The 19,610-nt window shown below is 41.4% G+C and overlaps 2 protein-coding genes across 5 annotated transcripts; one reads left to right on the top strand and one right to left on the bottom strand.

The window, feature by feature from the left end:
* Positions 1–573: 573 nt before the first annotated feature.
* RB195_000261 (uncharacterized protein) lies at positions 574–10,549 on the top strand (the record flags this gene model as incomplete). Of its 3 annotated transcripts, XM_064196504.1 has the most annotated exons (10): positions 574–672; positions 737–840; positions 4,049–4,214; positions 6,439–6,626; positions 6,683–6,741; positions 8,060–8,118; positions 8,182–8,307; positions 9,161–9,346; positions 10,233–10,449; positions 10,542–10,549. In XM_064196504.1, 10 exons carry the CDS (start codon positions 574–576, stop codon positions 10,547–10,549), a joined length of 1,212 nt encoding a protein of 403 aa, XP_064052385.1. The 3 variants fall into 3 exon arrangements, with proteins under 3 accessions (XP_064052385.1, XP_064052386.1, XP_064052387.1); XM_064196505.1 differs by lacking the exons at positions 6,683–6,741; positions 8,060–8,118 and adding an exon at positions 3,900–3,986 and having other exon boundaries at positions 8,172–8,307; XM_064196506.1 differs by lacking the exons at positions 6,683–6,741; positions 8,060–8,118; positions 9,161–9,346; positions 10,233–10,449; positions 10,542–10,549 and adding an exon at positions 3,900–3,986 and having other exon boundaries at positions 8,182–8,206.
* Positions 10,550–14,179: 3,630 nt separating this feature from the next.
* Positions 14,180–18,332, bottom strand: RB195_000260 (uncharacterized protein; the record flags this gene model as incomplete). Of its 2 annotated transcripts, XM_013447165.2 has the most annotated exons (8): positions 14,180–14,236; positions 14,306–14,507; positions 14,796–14,892; positions 14,989–15,047; positions 16,432–16,529; positions 17,858–17,972; positions 18,035–18,188; positions 18,245–18,332. In XM_013447165.2, the coding sequence occupies 8 exons, from the start codon at positions 18,330–18,332 to the stop codon at positions 14,180–14,182; spliced, it is 870 nt and encodes a 289-aa protein (XP_013302619.2). The 2 variants fall into 2 exon arrangements, with proteins under 2 accessions (XP_013302619.2, XP_064052384.1); XM_064196503.1 differs by lacking the exons at positions 14,180–14,236; positions 14,306–14,507; positions 14,796–14,892; positions 14,989–15,047; positions 16,432–16,529 and adding an exon at positions 17,551–17,625.
* Positions 18,333–19,610: the final 1,278 nt, after the last annotated feature.

The raw sequence follows: 19,610 nt of genomic DNA, 5'->3' as shown, positions 1-19,610 counted from the left end.
TGCATAAACATTTTGGACAACTTAGTGGGTTCACTGATTTTGAATTCATGTTAGGTCATCAGGTCTTCTACTTGTTCTAGTGTGTTTAGTGTTGATTGTATACTCTCTATTTTTTTAAATTTAAGTAGAACAGTTATGAAAGTCAAACATTGCGATAGTATGGTTAGATGTCAGATAAGTTGTAACACATGCGTACTACAGACGCCACAACGACATGCAAAATGATATTTTCTTATCTTGATTTCTATGTTGTGCAGGTCTTCTGACTGCCGTCAGGAGAGTTTTCGTTTTTGTGATTTCTTAGGTTCGTGTGTTTGTTTGTCTCTTATATATTCGTGCTGAACTTTTGACTTGAAGAAAGTCTTCGATACAGTCAAGACCGAAGCGGTCATTGAGGCCTTGGACAACCACCACGTCTGTACTCCATACATAAGGATATTCGTGATATATGTATAGAAACTTCACGGCCAAAATTTCCTCATTCCACAATGATGTAATAATCGATGTGAAGAGAAGAGTTCGTTGGAGTGACACAATTTCACCAAAATATTCAGTGCCACTCTTGCGAACACGATGGGAGGATTGGAATGGGATGACATGGGAGTGAAAGTTGACGGCCGGCATTCACACCATCTTCGTTTCGCTGATGACATCGTTCTGATAACATCAAGCGTCAGTCAGGCGGAACGGATGCTGGCCGAATTTGATGGAACCTGTAAAAAAAATCGGTCTTCAGCTGAGCCTGGACAAGACGATGTTCGTGCGTAACGGATGGGTCTCGGATGCTCAGGGTCTATTCAACACCACCGTTCCTCCTTCTTTGAACTACGCACCAGAAACGTGAGCGTTTCGCCAGCAGGAGGAAAATGCGATCACCGTCATAGAAAGCGGAATCGAAAGGGTGATGCTAGGAAAATCTCGCCTTACGCAAGTGGAAGAAGAGGTTCCAAGTTCACTTCTGTGTTATCGATTGAAGATCAGAGACGCTGCCGCATCTGTCAAGGAAAGCAAAAGTAGGTGGGCCGGATACGTGCTGTGTTTTAATGACCATCGTTGCACCAGAGCCGTAAACGACTGGATACCACGCGACATCCAACGCACCCCATGAAGACTGCCGACCCGTTGGCCAGACCTCTTCACGATTTCCTTCAAGAAAAAATACGACGCTCTTCGAGTCCTCTCGAGCGAGGAGAGATGCTACGAGACAACACTTGCACGCGGTCGGGATAAATGGAAGTATTTCTGGTGCCCGCTCGAGCAAATCGATGAATAAGGGGGCAGAGGTGATACGGGTGATAGGTTCATGTGTTCACATGTTTTTCTCTTATATGTTCGTGCTGAGGGGCGATGTAAAGCAGCCGGTAAGAGGTTGCTATCGGAGGTTCGAATCCGTCCTAGTGCAAGCCAAGCCTTTCATCCCTTCGCAGCTCGGGGTCGATAAATTGGTACCAGACTTGTCTGGGAGAATAAAAACACTGATTTGGCACTTCGGCTAGCATCGCATGTCATTGTGAAGCTCCACGTGCGTTCATAAACCTCACACGAAGTCTGAGTTGAAGTCGAACGCGTAGGCGCATCCCCATTGGGATTTATGAACGCCGTGCACTTTATCGTTTTATCCTTTATGTTCGTGGTGAACTTTTACATGCACACTCTTGTAGTCTGGATTTTTTTCGAGATGTATATTATGTCTTCTAGTGCATGAAATTACACGCGATATTTCAACCTCATCGTTTTACGTCTTCTTCAAGCGATATTGTTTGCAGCACCTTCTGTCATCTTTTCTGGTCGTTCATGTACATGAGTATGCAAACTACCAGGCACCCTGGAGAAGCTTTTATGTGTGCTGCACATCTGGTCAATTAATACACTATACCTACGCGAAAGAATATGTTGCATCTATTTACGAACTTTTACACATATGTTTGATTCCTATTTATTGAAATCGTAAATGTTCACTTGTACATTTACATAACATCACACTAAATAAATAATACTACGTCTCTGTCATCCTACATACACATAGCTTTTTTCCAGTTCAGTACCATTCAAACTTTGATTTTTTGTACCGCGAGTGTCCGACTGAAGGCAAACGGCACACGGGTCCCTCTCGTCTTGCGCGCAGTCCGATACATCTAGCGTTGGTAACCTGCTATTCCTTCTGTAAATGTGTGTGCTTAACAAATATTTTGGAACATTTCTTTGTAAACAAAATTGGTTTCAAACTTTGTGCGCTTTCCGTATCGGAGTCAGTGCTTGAGGACCGCCGAATGAAGATACATTTGGACGGCGAACAAGGCGCGCATTGTTTTCGCTCCCTTCAAAATTCTACGCAAAGGACATTTAGCGGAATTCCTCCAACTTGTTTCCCGCTTGCAAAACTCCATTTACTTAACTACTTTGAAGAGAAACTCGCGTGTTGGCGCATACTTCTAAAGATATACTATTGGTTTTTGAACAAAACGATGAAAATTATGTGTAATGGCCATCTCCATCCTTTGAAAAATATCATTATTGTGGTCTTCTATATCCGTCGAACTTCTTGCGTCCTCCTCGTTTTGTACATCATCTTCCACCTCACACCTACATCATCGTTTCATCTCCATCGCTGGCGTAAGGTCCATCTCGGATTTGCCCATAGGCTGCCAGTTTTACCCCTCTATGGGTGATTGTATGAGGAACCACCTATTGTTGGTGGAAGAAAGCGTATTTTGCTGTTTTATAATATATTTTACAACATTATGACGTATTTTGATGTCTTCTGACCGTCTGAAGGGCCACTTTTGTGGGCCAACATTTCACACTTGCTTTGTTCATTTTTGTCATTTGTATGCATTAGCCACAGTTCTATGTACCTTTATTAGTGTCATACGCGAGTAGCATTAGGTGTCAAAAATTCGTTTAACCTTATTCGAAATGCTACGGTAAGATTACCAATCAATAAAATATAACCAACGATCAAGTACATCTAAAAAGTTTACAGCTGTTGCTTATGTAAGCTGATCCATCACGCGGAAGTTCCCCAGCAACGATATCAATTTGATAACAACTGGAAAAAAGAAAAAACAAAAGGCACCTAAAAATATCCACGTTGTAGGCAAGGAGATCAAATAAGAGCAGCAGAAAGTGTTTAGTTTCAGTGAGAGGCGTGTGTGCTACAACAACAAATTGAACAACAACAACAACTACAACTATCATAACAATTATAACAAAAATTACTCCACAAACTATTAAGGAATCAGACTGGGCCGGATTTCTACTTCGTTATATGGGCAAGGGGACCCATCTCTTTTGGGGCAGTTTTCGTGAGCCCACATTCCACGCGCACTGTGCTTGATCCAGTCGTCTTGTAATTCGCGGTGCTCAATGTTCTTCAGGAGCACTTAATACAGAATTGTTACTGGTCTACGGATTAGTGGGGAATTGCCTGCAGTTGCTGTAGTGGTTGGCTGCGCCACCTAGGGACGCACCATGTACCTACGCGACTAGCCGACTATGATCCGTGGTCCTTCACACATACATTCCAGAAATTCGTACCATTCGTAAGCAGCGTTGATGAAATCTACGTCCTTGAGCTGCGTTCAATTAAGCTCTCAGCTGTTCCGTGCTATGATCAAAATACTCAATCTTGTTGTCGGCCCCTTCTGAAAATGTTTTGTGTCTTTTAATCTTTCAATTGTCTTTTAATTTAAAATAATCCATTAAGGATTATTTTAGTCCATCCTATCGTCTTCTCTTCTCAAAGCATGATCGATGCATTCCTGCTTGGTTTTTGCCGTAGATTCTTTTGTTTTGCAAAGATAGGGCTTTATTCTTAGATCGATACTGCGGAGCTCTGCTTGGTGTTGCAGAGATTAAACTTCGGAAAACTGCTAGCTCATCTTTCCGTTTCTGTCTAGTCCTGCGTCACAAGGTTGTGTTCGCCTCAGGACTTTTTTGATTTTGCGAGAAGGATTGGTGGATTTCTACATATTTACTATCCATGAGTAAGGCTTGAAAGGGTCATTTTCTATAGGTACTCTTCGGTCTTCAGTGCACCTAATTTCAGGATTTTCGCAACCATGAAATTCGAAGATCTTCCACCACCACTCGATGTAACATGCCCCACCCGGAAACTTGTCGACACTTTGTCTGAATCACTGGCGAGATGCTGTTCCAGTGATATACTGCTTAGTGCCACAGGTGGTCGAGATAGATCGCAACCCTTCACCGAGGCAGGTGTTTTTCATGCAGGTTTTATGGACCTTATTGGTTTGTTGACTGATTACAAAACAGAAGCATGTTCTCTGTTCCAGAGCCTTTCTATCAGTGTTGTTGTTGCGCTGAAATGTAATATAGGTACTACTCCAGTATAATTTGTACCGTTTATTTGTAACTTCTTTTTTTTTTTTAACAATCGCTAACATTTGCAACCAATGCGATAAGCAGAAGGGGAAGTCCTCAACACATAGTTTATAGAGAAAAATTGGTCATCTCAGTAACAATACTACCTTTCTTAAGTTTTATTGCTGCGGAATTACATTTCTGCAGAAACAAAGAACAAAGGAACACGGGTTATTTGCACACAACGGAAGCACTAATCGAAAAAAGTAATACAGTTTAATTGATATCACGCCCTGAAGGCAATAACGTAAAGGAATACGTCATCAATTCCAAATCACTTAAATGTGGACGATACTTTTTCCTTCTTTCAGCTGCTTCAGCTACTGCGTTTGCGAAGTCCTATTGACTAATTTGATATGAACAGCTTAGAGAGGTCCAATCATTTCATAGGAAGTTTTTGTATTTATAGCCAGATCAAAACGACATGAAGCACAGCGTAGCAGTGCAAGCTGCTACGCTCGAAGCGACGTAGCGGAGCTAGCGGCTGGCGTTGACATGCGGTCATCATGAACTGCAGCGATGAATGGTGATAGGATAGGTCCCCGCGCGATCCTAACCGCTACGCTCCACCGCCCCGCTTCGAGCGCCGCTGCTTACGCAACTGCACCATGCTTCATAAGTTCTGATCCTGCTATACAAGATAAAAGCACAAGGGCGGCCTCGAACCTCCGATCGATCGTGCAGGCAGCGGAACCTCTAACTGTTACACTACACCTGCCTCCAAAACATATTTCTGATTTGGATTAATTGGTGCAAATTTGTGGCGTTACACTTCATGTCGATCACCTCGTATACTCCTCTGCAACGCAGTCGAGCCTCGATGAGATTACGCTCTCCAACATCGCGCCTAGACGCAGCTCCGGGAACAAAATCTGGATCGCTATTGTTAGTAGTTTGCAGCTACTGAGATGTAGTGCCCAGTGAATCTCTCAACCCCTCCAGATATGTGGTCCCTAACGGTGCAAATTAGACTGGAGCGATACGTCTGTTTTGTAAGCAGGCAACAAGTTAGTAAGGAAATAAAACGTGTACATTGTGCATTAGACGTTATCCGATTGGAGAGGTATGAGAAGATGGCATGGACAACATTTCTGTATTGTTCACTCGCACCTACAAAACATCCAGCCCGGCAATGCTGCGGCGCCAAAACAAAATCTGCGCCTCCTCTCTGTTTTACTGGCTTGTACCTCTAGCGTAATCTGGTTATTAGTACAGAATCGAAAATGCTGGATACGATTCGTGTTCAGAGTATTCTAGGGCTCAACTTTCCAACGTTTCCTTGAGCCTCAGAGAAGGAATTGGGCAAAAGTAAAAAAAAAGAATGTGATTTGGTACTTTCACCAGAGTTGATTAACATAGTGCGTGGTGCTTTCACACATTTTCTGAGAGAAGCTGACGGTGCATACCGGGTCACATCTACATTACGACCTTGCAACTACGTTTCTCATAGACTAGATATTTCGGCGAAACTATTACCCTGTCAGTAATTAGTGAGTGCTAATTCCTCATTGGCTTGGATACTGCCTTTAGAATGTTTTTTGTTTATTACTTCGTACACTAGATGGTTCAACGGATTTGGCGTTGTTTAATCGTATACTAGAAAGGCTACGCATTCATATTAAAATTCCCGCTATGTACGCCATTGTTTTGCAATAAGGATCAACAAAATTTGTGACTAGTCTTCTGGACAAGTCTGATTTCCCTTGAAGGACCCTTTCTCCTGACGTTATCAGTTGAATATGGATATCCTCTTCCAAGATTAGCGGTTAATGTCAAATTCGTTAGAATTAGTTGATAAAAGTTTTTCAGTTTTAGTGTCGAAGTGAATATTTATCTGAAGGATGGGAAAAACTGCCGGCCCTTGGGTGTGAAATGCATTTACATACGCAATTAAGGCAGTCGAGATAGACGCGTAAAGGTATTCTTGCGTCAACCTAATAGTTGCGCTTTAAGTCGGCAAAATTGGGACCTCTATGTAATGATTTGTTTTCATTTTTCGCGACATCATTGGGTTAGAAAATGGTAGATTTTCAGCAATCCATTCAGTGATTTCAGTTTGGAACTCTGATATGCTGCAAGTGCGCTGCTGCTTATGGCAAAGTGGAACAATTACTCAGCCATACTCTAAAACATCACTTTGGTGAGGAGCACCTCAGACTGTATGAAGCTGTCGGAGTTATTCATAAGGATGTACAAAGAATGCTAGACGAAGGAAGAAGTGAACGCTCTGCGTTTGTTGGGAGGTACTAATTGTTGCACCCAGATTATTTTTACACACTGCAAAGTTTTGTCGATGTAGAATGTGTTCATCCGTTCGAACGAGGTTGACACGCCTCGGGGTAGGGGAGAAGGAAAGCGGTAGGTGTAGGGTATGTGTGATGTGTGAACATGAAGCGTGTGTATGCATACGTTGTGTGTGTTGTGTATTGTCGGGTCTAAGCGAAATGATGCATGGTGCAGTTGCATAAGTTGCTGCGCTCGAAGCCGTGCCAAGCGGGGGAACGGTCAAGAGATACCCTTATGATGTGCCGTCGCGTATCCGGGAGACTAATGAGCGACGATAATTGCATAGTGCAACTCCTGACAGCGTCACAATCGCCACACCAGCCTGATAGCTTCTTTTGTGCTACGTCTCGCTGACGCCCGCCCATACCGTCTTCCCCGCGCATTTCGCCGCCTCTGCCGCGCTTACAATGCATTTTTTTCGCCGTGCTAGCAGGTCTTACTATGCGCTTTTTAAAGAGAACAGGAAAGGAAAGTGCTTGGTGATAAAAGTAGTTTGAAACCATAGATTAAGTAAAGTTGTTAACGAAGATCACATAAATAGCGTTTCGAAATGTGAGTGGGAATGTTTATTATCATTTGTTATTATTTGTTCTGAATTGTGAAATGGAAACCATTCATTCATCCTTGAAAATAGAGAGGATGTTTTGAAAAATGTTTTTTTTTTGCTCGGTGTCATGCTGTATTTGTTTACTTTTTTCGCTTTCTAGACACTTCTTTTGCCACATCTAGCTAACTAAAACTACTATCGTGCGCCTGAGGAGGCGCGACTAGTGCCTCGCAAAGATTCATGGTATCTAATGAAAAGCGTATTTCACAGATACAGAGGTCTCTGTTCTCCACTAATACACCCAACCTCTCGTATGAATTTCATGCAGAGAACAGATAGAAATGAAACAATAAAAAGATAAAATGTGGAAAGGAGTTTGAAGAATGTATACAAAGTAATAATGCCATTAAGTCGTTATCCTTACAGTTAGTTAAAGAATGTTTGAAATTAATATTTTGTTTTTTTTACCTTTTTGTTGTTTCTTGTTATCTGTCTTTATTGGGTTTTTTTTGGGGGTTGGGTGTGTGGTGGTTTGGGTGGTTGTTGTAGTAGGGTGTGTGGTGGTGGTGTAGTTGAATGCAGTGGTGTTTGTGGTTTATGTTTGTGTGGGGGCGCTCGGTTGAACACATTTGGTGCCGAATATACGTCTATTTAGCTATAGACATTTATTCAAAACATGAAATAAAAGATTGTGGTACGTTCTACATGATTTTTTGAACAATATATAAAAAGTCGTTGAAATTCGCACAATCCATGGTTATCTGTTAATATGAATTTTAGCGACCTTTTACATACTGTCCGAGTAATTGACTGCGTGGGTCTTTTGTAATTTGGAGTATTTAGTTCTTTGGTTATCTTGGTGGTATCCGAATTCTGCAAAGGTCATTGAATTGGATACCAATGTAAAAATTTTTCTCGAAAATTCCAATTTCCAGAAACATCACTTGTAATTTAGAGCACTTCAGAACAATCAAGAGCTATGTGTGTTGACCCCGCTTTTTTCTCCACTGGCACCTTTCATGTTGGGTGGGGTTACTGTATCAACTCGTGAACCAAGCAACAAGAGGATATTTGTAAAGAAATTGATTGAGGTAACTAGGTTTTTTTGTGTTTGAAGGTGTTTACGTGAGTGCCATAAAGTGGGGCCGGATTTTCACGAAGTGGTCACCTCTTACTTTGCTCTTGTGCGGGTGAAAAGAATTTTCGACAAGGTAGAAATGAGGTCTCCGAATTCTCCTCCTTTTGGTTAAATCATCTTATCACTACGATAATGTCGTCCAAACACCATATACACTGTGTACTACTTTCTTAAGCTGAACCAAGATTGTTATTGATCTTTATTCTGGCTAACGTTTCGGCGTCGTCGCCTTCTTCAGAGCCTGGAAAAATCAAAGACACGTGTAATCTACTCTCTCAAATGCCTCGTCATCCCACAAGATATGATTTAGCAAACAGATTATTTAAAAGCAACGTCAGAAAAGCAGACCAGCGCTCACCTTGATAGCCACGAAATCGTGATGTTAGCGGACCACCAGTTGTGAGAGTTGCGCCGCTAGTATTAACTAGTAACGATGCCCCCGCCTCTGACCCCGTAGGTCAAAACCCGCAAAGGTCTTGATATTCTCCAAGATTCAAAGAAGGTCGAACTTGGAACTTACTCACCATATACACTTTTTGTGAAGCTCTATTTTCCTATCTCACGTAAGGCAGTCTTCTTTCTCTGTTTTCTTGTAGTTCCTTGCAATAAGATGCTGCACTTTCTTAAGTAGTTTTTAGTATCTCCATTTTTTGTAGTAGTTTCACCCCCTTTTCGTGTGGGTGGAATGTTTGGATTGGGTCAAAAGGGTCGCCTAACTAAGGCCCCAGGGTGAAGTTCTCAAAGCACCGGTTCCGACTATCGCATTTATGTTTGCTCGTCTCACTGCTCACAACTCACATATTCAGGGTTCTAATGTGGAGCATATTCCTCTATATTTCTCTGTGAGGGCAGTGGAAAGGAGGCATGTTGAGCTGCTTAGCTATTTGGCTGAGAAGAAACGAAAACGGCGATTCCGTGAAATGAAAAGGAATTTGAAGCTATTTTACATCGACGCTCCAGATCTTCTAGAATATCCTCCGCGAGATTCTAAGGTAAAGTGAGAAGCAACTTTAGCTTTACCTCTTTTTTCTTTTAATAGTGCACCTTATCCTGTTTCAAAATAGACTTTTCTGTAAATTTAAAAGAACGAGATGGTTCCACAATCGTTCTGTGCATGCAATCGCCGCCAGACGCGTTGCTGTTGGGGACATTAAGTGTTGCCCTATCTCTCTGCAGCGGTCGATGGCACGATCTGATCGGTAAACTGATTTTCTTTAGATAGATTCTCCGCTTTTTTCATATAAGTATGCGAGAATATGTTTCTTCGTAGACATAGTTGTAGCCAAATCCGTCTTTGTAAGCGTGATCCTTTGTTTTCGTGCCAGGATTATTCTTCTGAGATTATGATGTATTAGTTAGATTTCCATCCTGCATGAACAGAAGAACCATTAATTGAATATGGATTTGTGTAGTTGTTGGTTTAAGTGAGTATTAGGACAACGATCATGAAAATGAGGCTTCAGTTATTTATTCAAGTGAGTGGAGCAGTAATTATGGAGTCGCTCCTTTGCGACTCGTAATGCATGACGTAAAATTCAATTCCTACGGATTAAAGTTTTAGAGGAGAGAGGAAAACAAAGCAGTATGGCAAAATAAACGGATTTCCTTACGCCCACCGTTATGAAATAATTTTATTTATGCACAATGACACGGAAAAAAGAGAACCTTTCTGACAAAAAGCTCTTGCGAATTTATTGGTCCCATCATCGCGCTTCCGATCAGATCATCCCAACCACTGGCGGGTGCGGAGAGGCAGCACCCAACAAACAGCGTGTCTCCGGCGAGTTACGTCTTGATGTAACGTATCGTCATTCTTCTTAAGTGTATTCAGCAGTGACTTCACATCAATTATTTGTTGTACATGTGAGTTATTTACAGGTGGCGAAACTCCTTCATCAGGCAACTGGTTTTCCAATCGGGACATCCATAATACCCGCAAGAAAAATTCGTCTAGTTGTTCCGATTATTTCACGTCTTGATGAAATCTCTCTTGATGAAATCTCATCGATATCGTCCTCTACCGAATCTAGCACTTCGACGTACCATTCGCATAATAAGTATGCACTGCGCCATCGCGGGAAGCGCAGATACTCAGGTGCATGAACGTTTGAGTGTGGATTACAAGGATGTAGCTTATGCAGAACTGTAGAATTTTCCTCTGAAACGGAGAAGTTGAAGTTAATTCAGGTTTGTAACGGTTATCGGTAAACTAACGTCCTAAAGTGATATTATTGTGCTTTCATTATCATTGGCTGGTTGGAGTAGACACTAGCGTAGACTGTTTATGGCCAGCGGAGTTTAAACATGCTCAGTAGTGTAGTACTAGGTGCCGAGAAACAATGAATTCAGTCTCACCTCTATTTTGCCGTACCGAGATTGCTTTTGTACTATTTGAATAGTGAATCAGTTAAGGTGCTGCTGTAGTTACACTAATCCTTGTCTTGTTTTGCATTTGTCATACACAGTTTTTTATTACACAAAATGCCAACAGCAGCAAGAGTACGATCTCGAGTTCTGTGATGATCCACTGCGAATGCCAACAAAACGACATGTCAGATTAGAGTGGCTATAATTTGAAGTCTTTGACATTAGAAGTAAGGAATTCTGAAGCGTATATTGTATTACTGGATTGGTTTGTTCCAAAAGGGAATAGACAGGTACCTGAAAGATCTAGGATGTGAAGTTTTTATTCTTCATAGTTCTCATTTCATTTCTCCAAAGCATTGTCTCAATTTATCCTATTTAATAGAAATGAACCACACAGAGTTGGAATAAGAAGTGTTGGAAGAAACTGTGAGTTCATGAGAATATAAATTCTGCACAGTTTCTTCTTGTTACGTTAATACTTACTTCAATACTGTGTATTGTACTAACAGTAACCACTAAATGTGTTGTATCGGTGCTGAGTCAGTGTCTCCTCGGCGAGGTCCATGCACTGAGCCCTCTTTACAGGGTGCAACAAGTGTCTCTTGGATATTTTCTATTCTTCATAGTTTTCCTTTTATTTTTCTGATAATTTCTGAGTAGACTATGCGTTCTTAGCAAAACTTCACATTTCCATTAGTTTTGACGTTTATTTTGCTCCTCCAGATTTTATTTTGCAAGAATTTAACTTCTATCCCATTTTTTTTTCTGTCCAACCGTTCACGACTGGCGCTCTTCATAGTCGTGAACGGTTGGACAGAAAAAAAAATATTATAGACACCTTTTTTCCCCCAAATTTTATAGTTTCCCGTTCTGTCAGGGCATTTCAAAGGCTTCAGTTTGTAAAAATTGGACTTTCTGTGTAACAGTCTTTAGCTTTGTTCTGAAACATATTAGGATTTTGGGTTTTTCTTCGCTACCGCTTACAAAAAACGCCAATTATGCAAAGTTACCTGAAAAAAAAATGGCGGAGAAATTCAATCCCTGCGAACTAAAGCCGTAGAGGCTCCTCAACAACAAAATGAACGATAAACTAATGGAAAAGTTCTTTGGTTGGCTTGCTTGACTTAATCGGCGGTCTGATTTTATTGCCTGATGCGATTATCCGCGTCTTCGCCGAGGTGTGTCGTCCTCGAACATGGCCGAGGCCAATCTTCCCGAACTTCTGAGAGTTTGCACAGAAAAAAAAGCACAAAATAGGGTCCCTTCACGAAGACTCTACAAGAACTCTTTGTTCTTCATGAAAGTACTCGAAGCGATTTGTAGAGAACAACTCACTTTGAACTCTCATTTCTTCAATATCGGTGCTCAAAAATTGAAGTTCTAAGCAAACCTACCCTCAGATCCGCGTTGAAGTCTCTTTTGCTGCACTTATACTTTTTGTATTGCATTTCACAACGAGTAAACGTGGCTCTGAACCAACTGTGACCCTGAACTAAGGTGAAAAGCAAAAACATGGCTGGTACGGTCTCATAATATTGAATAGAAAGCAATGGAATCCTGGAGCCAGGATGTTGTGCTCGAACGTGGCGGGTCGCGAGTCGCGACGCAGACGCCGAAACAAAATCTGTGCCTCCGCTGTGTTTCAGTGGCTTGAGAAGAAGAAAAAACTCTGGGGAGCTTGTTGTGCTCTGCGGAGTGAATCCAGAATCCCCCTCCCCTTTGCCGAGAACGTAAAACGTCATACCGATACAACATCTTGCTTACGCCTAGTGTATTTTAACATTGTATATTTTAACAATTGTATCCTGGAAATTTCGTATTTTGACTGATGTTACTATGATGTATATTAAAGAAAGTTCACAGGTTCGTATTACGTGTCTCATTTTGTTCTTTCGCATCTTTTTATCACGTGTCTTTGTCTTTTTATAAATCAGGAGCTTTGTCGCCTTCATTCACATTCTGTATGTTGTTCTGATTGACATTTACGATGTTAAAGTTGTTTATTCTGATTGACATTTATGGTGTTAAAGTTGTTTATAAATGTACTGGATACTCGACTATTCTTTTGCTTAGCTGTCTAACTCGTGCAATTAGAAGAATATGTGTGTGCAGCTGATGTACCCAGGTGTAATAATATAATAGGTAATGATCTATGTGTCAGTTTCCGTTGTTTAGTTTACACGATTCTGGTTTGCTCGTGCTCGTATTTTTTCATTATTCTTTCAACTTAATTTTTTCATGCACAAAATATGGCAGGTATGTGTTACCAGTCCGAAAGTGTAGCTAACTTCTTGTGATACTCGCTTTGCTCGCCTTAGCGTATCACTAATAACTTAATTTTCTAAGCACTTTTTTTCCACTTTTTCAAAATCAGAATAATAATCATTGGTGAGAAATTCTCTGATCTTCTCGCCAAAAGTTTCGCTAGAACGTTTAAGGAACATTGAAACCTGATTTTATACCTATGTTTCACCGATACCGACTACAACTATATGGAAATCATTTGAAGCATTAGATGATTTAGTTCAACTCTTAACATAGGATGATGTGCTAACATGAATATTCGTGAACATCATTGTAATGGCGCGAAAGAAAGATTGGTTTTCTTCTTTTGCTCTAGTAATAGTGCGATTGGGCTTATGGCCTAGGGTGCTAGTGGCTCAGCAATAGTATTTGTGATAAACAAGGGATCAGAGAGTGCTCAGTAACAGCCAAATAAGGGATGCCCGTAGTGGACGGTTGTCTTGAATAAAGCGCCATAGATAGTTATCTTGATATGATACCGCTAAAATAAAAGCGTCTTTTACAGTGCTGATAATATGTGCACAAAAGATGAACTATATGGAATTGTACACAAAAGATAAACTGTATAGAATTGAGTGTCCTGATCCAAATTTAAGGACAATCAGCCTGGGACGCGACGTCATATCACGCAAACTGCAAGGTGTGATTCAAGCTGTTGTCTGCATGCACTTATGGAATTTTTGAAGAAAGGATCTGGCAAACATGATGGCAACGGACAGAGCTTGGGCATACGGAGGTATAAATTGGGGCGAAGCGCCATGCATACAATTATCACGGTCATAAAAGGTTCGCAACGTCTCACTCACTTTCTAAATCCGTAGTTGTATCTTAGTACACAAGCAGAAACTATGAATTTTTAACAGCATTATTATTTTCTTAAAAGACGAGTCCGCATGCAGGACTGTCTCAAAATAGCATGTTATTATTGAAGTTATTGAATGCGCCTTCATAGGTTCAAACATATGGCGTTTCATCCTTAGTAGTGCCCTTTGAGCAATGGTTTACAACTCTTTTGTTACTTTTACTTCACAAATTTATTTAAAAAACATTTAATGACATTCATTTATTAACAACATTAAATCCGAATGATATATTATGAGCTTGCGACCGTAGTGTACAACATGAGAAAATTATGCTAAACAGAGATCTGTAGCCTATGGATCCGTAGATCCTTCTATGGAGATCCCAGTAGGTTTGCCAACAAGCCGATCCTAAGATATTGAAGTTGAGGGAAAAATCGTTGGATCAGGGAGAAAAATTGAACGGTGAACGCTTCTTACCCTTACTGCAACTCGAAGTTTTCGAATTGCTGAAACTCGCGAGGAGCGAGCCAGAGGTTCATCAAAATCATGCGACTTTGTCAATCGTTCCTTGTCATGAGTGATGCAGTCGGTATCGGAGTACGGGTTCGTTGGCTTCGTGCAGAACATCTCTTCGTTGCTTGGAAAAGGCAAGCGGGACTCGAGAAAACGTGTGCGTCTTCTGAAAAGAAACTTTCCAAAAATATTCTTGCAGAAGCGTTCATTTATGTGAAGACAACTTGTCGATACTCAATTTAGCAACAGCCAAGATTGTCAACAAACGTTATTTCGGCTAACGTTTCGGCGTCGTCGCCTTCGTCAGAGCCTGGAAAGACCGATTACTTGTCAGTTTGAAGTTTGTTGACAATCTTGGTTCTTGTTAAATCGACTATCGACAAGTTGCAATCTCTCTGCCAAGATTCAAGGAAAGTCGGACTTCCACACTTCTGGAAAATGTGAAGACAGTTACCTTTGCTTTATGAAGAGACAAGCGAAAAGGAAGGTGAGGAAAATGAGGACAACGTTTAGCGTTCCTCCGGCCCCAACAACTACCTTCGCAGTTGTTACTGAAAGCGTTGTTACTGTTACTGAAAGCGAACTCCCTAACAACATCTACAATATAAATGACGAAAAAAGGAGAAAATCATGGTTTTGAAACTCACTCAAGTAGTCTTTCACAAGGAGGTGTTCACAACGTTGTCCAACATAACCAGGGTCACAACTATAATCGAATTTTTTCACAAACATGACATTAATGAATGCTATAGTCGGGTGAAAACGACGCGAAGCACGAATAGTTGCGTAAGCGGCTGCGCACGAAGCGGCGCCGTGGAACGTAGCGATTGGGATCGTGCAAGGATCCTCGCCACCGCCACCCATCTCTGCAGTTCGCCATGAATCCACCTCGATTCCAACCGTTGTCCCCACCGCACCGCTTCGAGCGCAGTCGCTTACGCAACTATCCGTCCTTCTTGTCCTTTTGACCGGACTGTATAATCCAGTTACTATGTGTTTGAATTGTGCGATTAAATTTTTTTATCTGAAGAATAATATTGGGGGTATTGCCCACGTTCGACTGTCTTTGAATCTCGGCATGTTGAAACGGGGTTTTAAATTGATTTTCCTGTGCTTTAGCCAAGATTGTTATTGATCGCCTTTATTAAACAACGGCTAACGTTCCGGCGCTATCGCCTTCCTCAAAGCCTGGAAAAATCAAAGCCATTGTTCGCGTCAGTCAGTCAGTCAATCACGTTAGCCGTTGTTTAATAAAGGCGATCAATAACAATCTTGGCTACAGCTCAGGAAAATCAATTTTAAATTTTGGGGGTGTTTTTTAAAATCTCTTTGTACAAAGAACAGAATCAAATGGTGGTGGATGAAAATTAAAGGCATCACACCACGAATCTGGAATCGTGGTATGGATTTTCGTTGGAGTATACCTATATCGGGACGTGGACTATGAATCCAGGGGTGATTCCGCTCATCTCTCCTGCATCACTGTAAGCAGGCGGCTCCGGAACGCGGTTCCTTACGACGTCCTCTATTGCAACGCCCACCTGCGATTGGTCGAAAATCCATTCGGACGCCCCGATAGGCAATTCTTTTCATACGACGAATCGTAGCCAGGGCGAGGCGGAATAAAATATGAACATGAATATAGGGGTGGTACGTTGCATTAGAGCACGTCGTAAGAAACAGCGTTCCGGAGCCGTCTGCTTACAGTGATGCAGGGAGAGATGAACGGAATCATCCCCTGTATTCATAATCTACGACCCGATATAGGTATACTATAACGAAAATCTATACCACGCCAGATTCGTGGGATAATGCCTTTAACCAGGGGAGCTAATTCTATCGACACATACGGATCATCCTAATGAGTAAGGCCCTAGAGTTGTTATTTCGTCGGAAACCTTAAGCTGATGTAGAGGGAATCTAGCAAGGGGTTTTAAAAGTGGCAGAACGGAAAGTTGATGAAGTTTTGGAATTTTTTGAGCTTAAGGATACCTGTTACCTTAAGTGAGCGAAGCTTTCATTGATTTAGAGGGTATTTTTTTTTTGTGGATTCATTGGAAATCGTGGTAATCCTGGTTTTTCTGACTCACACACAAATCTTGTCATTGCTCTTCAGACCACATCGTCCATTGGTGCCACAATAGTCATCGTCTTTAGCACAAGGAATAAAATCATTGGGAAGAACAGCCTGAAATGTAGGATACAGATTAAATGCTGTATTTTTCGGATATTTCACTCTACGTGCTACATCCATAAACAAAGGAAAATAAAACTGGCAACGCTCTAATCCATTATTATTAATGGAAAAGATCGATCGCTTATACTAAATAATTCACTTATTGCTGGCTGCTGTGTCTCTTTTTATGACCTATATGACCTATATGGAATTCAATGTAACGTGCAGTCCGAGACTATCTGGTCTCCCTTCTTTCCTTTATGATTACTTTACGTTGAAATCCCAAATAATGATAGCGAAATCCCGTTCCCAAAGCAAGACAACCTTGTTTCTGGAAAATTGGAGATTCTAATACCCAGTGATGTTATAGAAAACCTTCTATTTGAAATTTACGTAGGCGTTATTTTTCAGTTGTCCTTTCAAGAAAATCTGTGGCCTTAATCAATTAATCAAGACAAACCAGGCACCACCCCACGAATCTGAGGTGGTACGGATTTCAAGGTGGAGGCTTCGTATACGGGATCCTAAATTATGGAGAGGGGGGTGATTCCGTCCATTTCTTCCTAATTGCCTTAAAAAACGACCCGCAAGATGCGGCGCGTGCACAAGGTTAGCGCGCTCCAGTCGAACTCCTTGTGGAAAATAGTGCGCCAGAACACCCGAAGCTGTATCTTCCGGGCCGTTTTTAGGGGATTTATGAAAAAAATGGACGGAATCACTCCCTCTCCTAATTTACTATCCCATATAAGGATACTCCACCTGAAATCCACCTCAGATTCGTGGGGTGATGCCTTTAATATGCTACGAAAAAAAAATGGTCGTACTCGTCATATGTGACGAAATGTCACTGAGTGAATAAATCGCATATGATTCATAAATGGAAGGTAAACGTTTGGAGAAAAAACTACAAAACAAACAGGGAAGGCACTAGAAAAGCAGTCTCGTCATGTGCGAAAAAAAAAAACAACATTCCTGGTGCTAGATTTGTGAAACATCTTCTGATAAGACATCTCATGATATTTTCTTGGTGGGTTTAGCGCAGTTGGTAGGAAGTTCCACTGCGACTGCACGGTTGGTCGATGGTTCGAATCCGGCGCAGAGCCGACGCCTTAGAAATTAATAAATTGGTGCCAGACTTGTCTGGGAGGATAAAATTACTAGCTCGAGACATTGACTAGTCCCTCTCCCCTTATGTTATTGTTTAGGCTAGAGGCGGTGCGTACCCTCCAAATCATTTTGAATTGAAGTGCGCGCATTGGTGCATCCGAAGCAGAATAATTAATGCTAGAGTCATTTTCCTCTATCCTTCTTTGATACTCCTTTTGTCTTTTATGCCTCACCTTGGTAGAAACTCTCATCTTTCTGGAATGTTCTTTTCCGGTGCTGGTCCTAGCAAAACACTCGTAGAGACCGCTATGGGTAGCATCTTCAAAGTTGAAGATTGGTTGACTGACGCTAGAATTAAGCCTTATTTTGTTCTTTTGGCACATGAGAGCAGAAAAAAAATCATGTGTTACCTCCGCGGTGATCGCTTCCCTTTGATTTCCTCAAGTTCTTTTTCGAACTTCAACGTTCGTTCGTCTATTCCCTCTCCTGCCGTACATTTTAGGTTTAACGACTGACCTTCCTCTACAACGACGGCCAGAGTGGACTCGATTTGCGAAGGTTCATCTACGAAGGCGTTGTTGAGGCAATTCTCGCAATGCTGAGGGAAAAATGTAACTAACTTTGTGAAAGGACGAGTTCGTATGATGGGGCCAGTGTGATGTAGTTGTCAGAAGATTTCTCCCTTTTGTATCGGCGTTGGTGTGCCATTGTTGAGATCTGTAAGAATTTCTTCTGGATTTATTATCGCTAACTTGCCAGTTGCAATGCTTGACGGGACGGAAAACGGAAACTGTAGAAGGAAAGAATGAGGAAGTTCATCAAGCACCACGAGCCTGGAAGATGCAATTTTCCCGACTCAACTATCGTGTTCGATCCTATGATCTTTAGGATCTTCATTGAATCGCGCTAACATTAGGTCGTAAAGCTCGGATTTATTGTTTGGCGGAATTGTTAAACTCAACATGAGCTGTGGTTTTCAGCTTCAGCAGATTAAAGGCATCACCCCACGAATCTGAGATAGTACGGTTTTCAGGTGGGGTATTCGCATACGGGATCGTATATTATGGAGAGGAGGATGATTCCGTCAATTTCCTCCTAATCGCCGTAAAAAATGGCCCGGATAATACGGCTTCGAGCGTTCCGGCGCGCTATTTTCCACAACGAGTTCGACTGGAGCGCGCCAGCAGTGTGCATGCGCCGCATCTTCCGGACCGTTTTTTTTACGGCAATTAGGAAGAAATGGACAAACTCCCCTTTCCCCCTCACCCTTCCTCCTCCATAGTCTACTATCCCGTACAAGAATACTCCACATGAAATCTGTACCACCTGAGATTCGTGGGGTGATGCCTTTAACGGATGAAAAACATCACAAACATATCACACATCTTCTGGATTTGTTGATGAGTCTATACTCTTTAATATTAAAGTTATCCATTGGAAGTGAAGAGGGTGAAATCACTAAAGGCATCAAAGGTTCACCAGATTTCCATAGAAAGTCTAGTCAGACCATAGTCTAAGAAAAATACATTTCTTATCTTTTAATGTTGACATTTAGTGACTCATTACGTCTAATTCCTTGGAAAAGGACAAATTCCAAGAGTTAATCGCCCAATGGCTGTACTTTGTAACTTTTTTTCATATTCGTGATATAGTGACAACGCCGTTCTCGAGAATGGTGCGGTAAGTCATGAAAAGTAGAAAAAACATCTATTTTTGACTAAATACGACTAGAAACTGTGGATCTATGCGTGAGAGTTCGATTTTTCCAGAATCCTACCATAATCACTGCAAATTGCCGACTATCAATGTGAAGCAAGAGCTAAAGTCGTTAACAATTTTTATTTTAATTTTTTATTTATATTTTATTAGTTTCATGACTTCTCAGCGTCGTCATCTTCGCCAGATCCTGGAAAGTTAAGTATTTGTAGCATTAGGAGTAATCTCTTCTTATGGTTTAAAGGCATCACCCCACGAATCTGAGGTGGT

Source organism: Necator americanus, chromosome IV (genome assembly GCF_031761385.1).
Source record: "Necator americanus strain Aroian chromosome IV, whole genome shotgun sequence".
Taxonomy (NCBI): Eukaryota; Metazoa; Nematoda; class Chromadorea; order Rhabditida; family Ancylostomatidae; genus Necator; species Necator americanus.
The sequence above is the reverse complement of the archived record's forward strand: the minus strand, read 5'-3'. Positions and strand labels throughout refer to the sequence as shown.